Raw genomic sequence first — 9,943 nt, 5'->3', positions numbered from 1 at the left:
AGGTCTGCAAGGCAGAATTGGGGTCCTGGTAGTTGGGGGGAGGAAGCGTTTAAGAACTAGAGGAAGGTTGTGGGTTTCATTATTGTTATACTGAACCCTAAGTGACTCATCTCCCCACTACCCCTCTGCAAGGTTAGTAATAATATTTTGATGTGTGTTGCAAAGCAGCGGCATTTTTTATTATAAAATGAGTAATTGTAAGTATGGGCTTTTAATATAATAGACTTTACAGAGTTTAGGGCTACCGATGCATATGTGGTCAGACATTTTACAAGACCCTGTGCAGTACAGGACTGTACTTGAATTAATAGCTATATGGATATATGCATATACAGACCAATGCATATATATACTTATATATATATATCATTTTCTTAGTAAAAGTTCAGAAAGTGGTAAGATATCTATATCTCTTTATGTGGAATTTAAGGATACCACATGCAAATAATGCTTAACAATAAAATGTTTTTCAAGATCCCACCAATTCACTGAGGAATTGCCATACAGGGCCTCAAGTATATGATGAAATTATATGAATATGCTTTTCTGACACTGTACTTTCATAACAGTAAACAAGTGAATCCCCCCAGAAACAGTTCACTTCTATCATTTTGAATATGACTGATGTTTCTGAGGTATGTGCATTTATCCCTTTAAGCCATCCAGTCTCTTGGAGTCTTAATGAAATGACTCAACTTATTTTCTTAGATGTGGAAATAGAATCCCTTGAATTAGAAAATATAAAATCTATGAATTATATTCTTTTAACACCTGACTTTCTCAAATGATCATCTATCTTGTAGGTATGTTGTTTTCCACACATGCTGCTTCTACACCAATTTGCTGATTTAAAAGCATAAAATAAATCAAGAACCATGACAAATGAGGTAAAATAAAATGCAGAAATGTGGGTTAGAGCTAAAAAGTCTATGGTAGCCTTCCCCTTACATTTTCAGGTTGGAAGAAAATCCTTTAGATAAGAGTTACATAAGTCTGGTAGGTCAGACCCAAAGTGTTAATATCACAAAACAAAAACAAAGCATTTGTTGGCAAATGGCTATGAATTACTTTGTTGTCATTAAAATGTTAGACAACCTTTTAAAATATAATACTTTTTACGTCACACTGATTAAGCACAAGTATATGTATTCATGTAAAATTTTCTTTGTGTTATGAAGTTAATCATAAATTGACTTTTTGAGAATTATTTCCAAAGACAGCAATTCTTTAAAAACAATAGATCATAAATATTTTACAAAATGTTTAACAAAAATACTTTATAGCAAGTTCTAGAAAGTTTGTTGTGGGTAGAAAAATGTCTAAGCAAATATCTTACGTTATAAATAATATATATACCACATACCATATGATACAAACCAGACATCATAAATAATAAATATGCTTAAAACAACAAAAAATTGGAGTTTAAATGTCTAGCAATGGGAGATGCCTTAATTTACTACATATTAATCTCTCCTAAAATGTGTTGTACCTTCAGTAGATTATCAAAATCATTTTAAAAGTTGTTAATGAAAAGTGTTTTCATGACTAGTTTGGTGATTGAGAATGAACTGAATGCTCAAAAAGGGAATGATGAGTTGATCTCTGCAAATATGAAAAACAAGATAGTCTAACAAACATTAAATCAAGCAAATGTTCTAAAGGGTCTTCGGTATGCCATGTAGTGCACTTTCCCCCAAGCCAAAAGCAAACCCACTGCCATCCAGCAATGCTGACTCCGGGGCCTCCTGTGGGTTTCTGAGGCAGACTGCTTCTGGGAATGGAAAGCCCAGTCTTTCTCCCATGGCATTGCTGATGGTTTCACACTGCCGACCCTGGGGACCGCAGCCCAACCCGCTCATAACCCGTGCACCATCAGGGCTCCTGGCACTTTCCCAGGACCACCATATACTGCCAGAAGGATATCTTTGGGTCTGCCTTGTTCAAACTAAATATGAGCCTTAGCAGCAATCACAAGATCTACCCCTTCTGCTTACATCGCCTTTACTTCTCACAATCTTTGGAGCTCAAATAAAGTGAAGCAAGAGTCCACTACACCTGTGAATTTTTCTGTGACTGTGAGAATGTGTGCCAAACACCAAGACCAAATAAAACTTATCAGGCAATTAAGTGGTCATTCATGCATTCCTATCAATAGCAAATTTTATACTATACTTTTTCTTTCTTCTCCTCTCGTTGTAATAATTCCTTCTTCTTCCATAGCTTCTCATTCTCTTTTGCATTCTCTCTTCTTCGGGCAGAAATATCCATTTCCAGTCTAGCTATCTCTTCCTGGTGGGCTCGCCATTGAAGAACCTGAAGTCAAGAGAAAACCTTGTTTTCAATAGCGGTATCCTTTCAGCAGTCTTCCTGGGTCATAATGAGACTAGGCTCTATATCAAGCATATGTATTGCATTAAATTTGGCCCAAATATACATTAAAATTGTGTGTACACATATGTGAGATATGTACTAGTTAAATTAAGAAAGCAACTTTAAAATTCCTCATGCAAAGATTCTTCACTAAGGTGCATGGAATGAAATCCTAAAGAGTCTACAGATGATATCCAGGAATCTTTGAATTCCCATGAACAGTATCTGAAATTTTCTGTGTTTGTACATACACATCTTTCTCAAAAGTAGGTAGCCTACATTCGAAAAATCTCAAATGGTTCAAAGACCGTAAAAAAAGCTTTTAAATGATTGACATATTCCAGCCCCTTTATTTTATAAGCAAGGCAATAAACTAAAAAAAATGAAATAAAATGTTAAGATATTTAAAAGAAAATTCCACTAGAATGTGCTATTGGTAGAAATATAATTGGTACAGCATTTCTGAAGGGCATCTGGCAATATGTATCACAATATAAAATAGGCATACCCTTAGACCCAATTCTAAGAAATCATCTAAGGAAGCCAATTGACTAGACAAGTATGTACAAATGTCCCCAAAGCAGTGTTGCTTAAACAGAAAAACTGGAGAGTCTAAATAGTTAGCAATAGAATAGCGTTTAATTTAATTGTGACACCTTCATAGAGTGCCCGCTGTTCTAAAAGGCTGGTGTATACCTGTATATACAACATGAAAAATGTGTAGAACATACGACAAGATTTAAAAAGAAGCGGGTCCCAAACCTTATTCATAAAGTGATATCACTAATACAAAACACCAGCTAATGTACCTGTGCATATAAAAAAGATTTGTAAGGAGATTTATGAAAATACCAATAATTGTCTCTGAGTAATATTATTTCATACATTAAAAAAATAATAATTCCTTATATTTTTTTCTACTGAGGAACATTTTTAAAACTAAGCCAAACCAAACCCATTGCCATAAAGTTAATTCGAATTCCTGGAGATCCTGTATAGAAGTCCAAGTCTGTAAATCTTTCAAGAAACAAGATAACATTATTTATCATTTTCCTACAGAATGGCTGATAGATTTGAACCACATTCCTTTTGGTTATTTACGAGTCCAACACTGAGCCAACAGCAACTCCAGGAATCTATTGATCATTCATTCACTCACTCATTCATTTGCAACAAACATCTATTATCATTATAAGCAGGAAACTAATAAAACTAACAACAACAAACCACTTACCTGGTTCAGGTATACATATGGCAGAAGCAGCATCAGAGAAGAGGGTACAGAAGTGTGCACAAGTGTTTTCAGAAAAGGATGAAACTAGCATTCTCAATTTAATGATCTGTATTTTACATGAGTGTTTTACATAAGCATGGCTCATTAATGGTGAAGTATAAAAATGCATGAAATAACAAATAAAGTTATTTCCTATAAATAGGATCAATCGAAGCTCATTTTGCAATGACCTTATTCAAAGTTTTCGTTTTCTAAAAATAATGCCTTTGCACTGTTTATCAAAATAAGCAAGAAAATTACTATTCTTAATTTTCGTGCATGCTTAGGTTTCTCTCAACTCCTGCTTATTCTGACCGCCATATTTGCCTGCCCCATGAGGGAGAAATGCTAGTGCTAAAACATGCCATTTGGCAACACCTAATTCCATCACGGACTCTAATTCATGATCATCCATGGCTATCAAAAACAGCTGATAAGAAACTTCATAATGGATGAAGCCAACTGCAGGACCTTGAACACACTGTATTTTAGATTGGTTTTAAATGCACACTGTATTTAGATTCGCACTGGTTAATCGAAACATCAGAGAAACAAGTAGACATTATGGCCACTGACTGAAGTCTGCAACCCACCCGTGAATTATCCTAAGCAGAAAATAAAAGTGAATCCAGCAAGTATCTTGATCTATACAGTCAGCAAAATTCAATATTTGGGAAATATTGAAGGACCTTAACAAATACAAGAAAAAATGAGGAAATAAGGACTATAGGTTAGTAGATTTAATATGCATATCAACCATTTTTAATATGTGGCTCATATTTGAATCCTATTTAAATAAACTCGGGGAAATTATGAGCTAATTGGACATATTTCAATACTTATTGGCTAGTTGATTCTACTCAGGAATTATTATTGATTTTTGCAGATATGATAATAATGTGGTTATGCCATATTGAAAGAATCTTTTTTTAATTTAAACATCTATACTGAAATACGTGGACTCCTGGTGGCATTACACGTTGGACTGCTGTCTATAAGATCCGCCATTGGAAATCACCAGCTGCTCAGAGAGGGAAGACAGGGCTTTTTCTGCTCACTGAAAGAGTTACAGTCTCAGAATAGACAGGGGCAGTTCTACCCTGTCCTATACATGTTCACTGTGAGTCGGCAGAGACTCAGTGGCAGTCAGTAGCTTTCTGGAGTTTCATGCTAAAATACCAATAGAATAAATAATACCTGAGGTCTGAAGTTGAGTGAGGACACTTTTCTAGGTTTCCAATTTTTCCACATTCGAAAAATTTTAAGCTAAAATAAGTCATAAAATAAAATAAATACCCATAGAGGTTTGCTTAATAGAGTACTACAATCTCAAGTTTCTGAGACAGCTGTAAAAAATCAGATGCATTGAAATTAGTAGGAGGGTAAGGGAAGAATGCACTGAGCCTCTCCACATATTGAGAGTCTGGCTATAAATGATAACGAACTTGTATTTTGTGATATGAAGTGATAAGAGCTTGCTTTTGGAAATACTCTTCTCGCCTTTTGTTCAAGACTAAGGTAGCGTTATCTTTGCCTACATGATGTCTATGGTCTGAAGAACTGAGTGCATAAGCTTACAGAGGCTTTCTGTTTCTGGTTTCTAACACAAGCAGATCAAGAAGATAACCAATCTCCATCTTACCCACCAGTTATCTCACAATTTCTTCCTTGTCATATTGTGAGCAAAATGTGCTGTTTCTCCCATTCTTCAGAAAAGATAGAATAATATGGATTTTAAAAATAGAAATAGAATCAAGAAATGGTTGCTAGTTCAATAACCAAAATATAAGAGATAGTAAATGTGAAAAAAGAGAAAGAAATATTTTTAAATATTAGCAACAAGACAAACCCAACAAGCAAGGCTGCATCAGCCCTCAGAGACCTCAGTAGCATTTGGAAGTTCACACTGGAATCATGAGGATGGTCAAGGACCTCTAGGGACTTATGTGAAATCAATCATTGACAGCATCATTTGTAATTACAAACAAGCCAAAAGGAAGTAGAAGAGTGAAGGAGAGAAAGCCATTGAGGCTACATTATATTGAAAGCTGCTCAAGTTGTGAGACCTTGACAATGAGAAGCAGGCTCCGCAGTAGTCAGTATCTAAGCACTATGGCAGAAATGGATGTTTTCAGAATGCACAGTGGGCAGGGTGAAGACTTTGGCAAGAAAAGGGTGCCATTGAAAAGAGCTTTATCCGATGGATCCCCACTGAGGGAGCCATGGGATTTGGATGGCACCCTTGTGGCGAGAATGACAACTGACTATGGCATTTTCAAGATGCTCAAGAATGAGAAAACTGGCAGGTGGGCAAAGAAATCAATATTAGCACCATAGGCTAAAGCATTGAAGACTTATGTGTGAACAGTGAGTGAAAGGAGGAACACTCCGGAAGAAAATGTCAGCAATTTAAAAAGACTTGCTAATTGTATCATTTGAACCAGAGCATGTGATCATAGCTGTGTATCAATAATAACCCTGAAAGAACATTACCACAGTGGCAGTCAAGAACACACTCTACAGAGAGAATCACTTAAATGACTAACGACAGGATGTCTGTGTGGGTCTTTAGTTAGTCCTTTTTTTAATGTCTCTTCCATAGGTATAGTCTTTGAATGAAACTTTGGCTTAAGAGACAGCAAATGGCAGTTTTATGGTCCTCCATTGCAAATGAAAAATTAGAAGTTTACAAAGTAAAATGAAAATGATTAGTAGCACTATAAGTACTCCTAATGTAAAGTGGCTTAAATGGAATTAAAAACACATACATTTTTAGAAGGAATAGAACACTAGGGGGGAAATGAAGCTCAGGAAAACTTCAAAGGTAATTGAAATTAACATCAAGGCACAACTATTAATACAAATAATTTTACATCAAAGTTGAAAGCTTTGAAAAAAATTCTGCTATAAGCGGCAGTGTGGTAAAAAGGAAATGAGTATTGAACTAATAAAACACCTACTCTTTTAGTCGGATCTCAGTCACTAACCAATTATAATGTTACTTTGAGCAAATAGCTACCTAGTTCTCCTCCATATTAAGCAAAAGGACTGGATCAGGTGACCTCTATAGTTCCTGTCTGTCAGAATACTTGGATTCTATTTTACATCTCCTAATATCAATAGATTACAACCTACAACATGCTCTGCACTTTTCTTCTGCCAACCAAATGAATTGTAAAGACTAACCTCAGTATTTAGAAACCTTTTACATAATAAAGATAATTAAACATTAATATTAAATTCTATTGGCCATATTTACAGAATCATTGCATGGTGTGGGTGTTTTATAGTAGAAATCAAAAATAAAAATATTAAAAACTACCGCTTATAAGAGCTTATATTTCAGGCCCATGCTTTAAACATGTGGTCTGATGTAATCCTTGAAAGAACTAGCCCCGTCTCCTTCATCGTTCAACTGGCTAACTTCTATCTATTGTAGTCAAATCTCAGTTTACATCTCATTGGCCCAAGAAACCTTCTCTATCCCAATACATCTAGGTGAGATGCCTCTCCTCTGCACCTTAATGCTGTTCTATTCCACCATATACACCAAACCATTTGGAATTGCCAACAGGACTATAAAATTAAGGGCAAGGACTAAATGTGTCTTGTTCGTCGTGGGCTGGATTTCCAGACCAAGGGACAGTGATGATTCAGTGGCGGAATTCTTGGTTTCGTTGGGGGAGACCTGGACTACTCATGGACTCCCACAGCACCACTTTCTCCGTCAGAGGAGGCTCCAGTGCAGCTGTTAGGTTGAGCAGGGTTTTTTAGAGTGACATGGGAGAAGGCCTCTACTTCGGAAGACCCATAAAAACCCTGGGAATCACAAGAACCCATAACCAATGGTGAGGATGGCCAGAACTGGGCAGCATTGTTTCACTGTTCATGGCATCACCATAGGTCAGCGCCAAAGCTGTGACAGCTAACACCATCATCTCTAGAGCCTCACACAGCAAAGGGCATTGGGAGAAGTTTCAAGAAATACTTGTGGGATGACGGAATAGAGATTTAACACTATGGTAAGAAATTGGATTGACAGTATTTTCGACACCCCACCCCTGCTCTACCGAGATCTCCACCTGAAGCAGATCCATCCAGACTGTGCGCTAGTCAAGGCTCATCGGGGGAGGTTGGGTGGTGGTGAGGAATTTGGGAGCAGGTGCCCAGGGAAAGTCGCCTGAAACTTCCTGCTCTGTCCATCTTGCCAGCTTCCAGCTACTGCCGCGGACAGCTAGACCTCCAGCGCCATCCATTTTCTGGGCTAGTTGCTTCATCAGGTAGCCAACGAAGAATGGATGCGTTTGAATTGTGGGTCTGAAGAAGAAGAATGAAGTACCACGGACTGCCCAAAGGACAAACTCATCTGTTTCCGAAGAGGTGTGGTCAGGGTGCTCCTAAGAAGCAAGGATGGAGAGACTTTGTCTTAAATACTCTGGACAGGTTGTCAGGAGACAGCAGTCCCTATAGCATGTTTCGATAAATGTGTTTGGTAACCATGTGTACCAACATGGATGGCAGGTTTGGTGAAGCAGAGGGGCTGCCAAGAGAGAAGGGCCCTCAATGAGGTGGACGGTCGCCGTGGCTGAGACCATGGGCTTCAGCTTAGGAACAAGTATGACGTTGCCGCAGGGTAGCACCATGCAGCACTTCTTTCTGCTGTGCGGCACATCCCTCGGGGTCAGAACTGATGCAGTGGCCCCTACCAACTACAACCTTGACCCCGGGCTGGTCTTTAGACAGAAGAAGGTCCCCTGCAGCCATTCTGCCAGATTCTGCCTCCTCTACCATGGCGCTCTGGCTCCATGCTTTCCCATCTTAGGGAGAGGCAAGCTCCACTTGTGTTGTCTGTTGTGGAAAATATTCAGAAAATGGTGTCACAATTTTCAACAACTAATTTATATTTCTCTTCTTTAAAAAAAATTATATTTCTATCTAGGTTAGAGGACATGTGGGAGAAATGGCAACCCCCTTTCTGTTCTTTCTCTCTTTTTTTCTATAAATGTGCCTTTGAGCTTCTAAATTCTGTTCAACTGAGTACACATCAAATTTTCATCTTATTAAATCTTTAACAGTCTGGTAGCTCCATTAACGTCTTTACAAATGTCTTATTATTTTTCAATTTACCTACCTAATCTTTTTTTTTTTTAATCTTATGTGTCCCATTGATGTTTAAAGTTCACTCATGAAATGCAGTACCTGTGAATTCACATAGGTTATTAAAACTTTCTGTTCTCTGGTTGGCATTTTTGCTTAACAAAAAGATTTGGTTTTTCCTCTTGGTTTCACAAAATTTCCCTTCCTTTCGTGACTAACTTCATAACTGGCTTTTTTTTCTTTTCCTTTTTTCAATCACCTTCCTTTGATAACTTCTTTCCATTTTCAGTGGCTTTTTTTAAGTCTTTCTCAAGACCACAAAAAATGATGCACTATTATTTTCTTCATGCACTTTGCCTTTCATTCTTTAAAAAAAAAAATCCTCCAAATTGTTGTTTAATTAGGTCCTGGAGTACCCAACCTTAGTACAAAACATGACCTCAGAGGAAGAAACTATTTAAGTGCCCATAAGTAAAAGAACTGTTAACAGGTGTGTACTCACTAAGGAAGCCTGGTGGTGCAGTGGTTACCCGTATGGGCTGGTAATCCCAAGGTCAGCATCTTAAAACCATCAGCAGCTCCTCAAGAGACAGATTGGGCTTCTTATTCCAGTAAAAAGTTATAGTTTCTGAAACCATAGGGGCAGTTCTATCATGTCCGATAGGGTCATCGTGAGTCTGAATCAACTCAATGGCAGTGAATTTGATTCTTACTCTAAAGAATGAACCGCTGCTACCTGTTTGTCACTTTTAATGAACTGTGGTAGCTGACATGTTGCTGTGATGGAGGCTGGGATCTATGCTATCAGTATTTCAGATATCGGTAGGGTCACCCATGGTAGGCCAATGGAGCTTCTAGATTAAAACAGACTAGGAAGAAGGAAGAGGTGGAGTACTGAGGAGGGAGTAGCCACTGACAGCCTTGTGAATAGCAGTGGAATATTGTCTGACAAAGTGCCAGAAAATGAGCCAGTAAGGTTGAAAGACTCAAAGCACACTGGGAAAGAACTGCGTTCTCCAAGAAGAGTTGACCTTTATGATGTGGATAGAGCAAAGTTCGTGGGACTTTCGTTTGCTCAAGGGGGGAAACTCAACGTAAAAGAAACCATTATATGAGGACCTAATGTCGGGGGTTTAAATGGAGAGAAAATGTTTTGAGAAACGATGTACAAATGCGCTTTACACAATTGATGTGTGTATG

At 37.8% G+C, this 9,943-nt stretch overlaps 1 protein-coding gene across 1 annotated transcript in view; it reads right to left on the bottom strand.

Annotated features, from left to right (window-relative positions):
* The window catches only part of CCDC148 (coiled-coil domain containing 148), a 314,586-nt gene that overhangs the window by 113,808 nt on the left and 190,835 nt on the right, over positions 1-9,943 (bottom strand). The window contains exon 11 of the mRNA XM_045298561.1: positions 2,176-2,316. Within this exon, the coding sequence (XP_045154496.1) occupies positions 2,176-2,316 (141 nt within the window). The remainder of the gene's footprint in view (positions 1-2,175; positions 2,317-9,943) is intronic.

This window comes from Echinops telfairi, unplaced genomic scaffold (assembly GCF_000313985.2).
Source record: "Echinops telfairi isolate 266 unplaced genomic scaffold, ASM31398v2 ScPeMD7_4;HRSCAF=17, whole genome shotgun sequence".
Lineage (NCBI taxonomy): Eukaryota > Metazoa > Chordata > Mammalia > Afrosoricida > Tenrecidae > Echinops > Echinops telfairi.
This window is presented reverse-complemented; position numbering and strand designations above follow the sequence as displayed.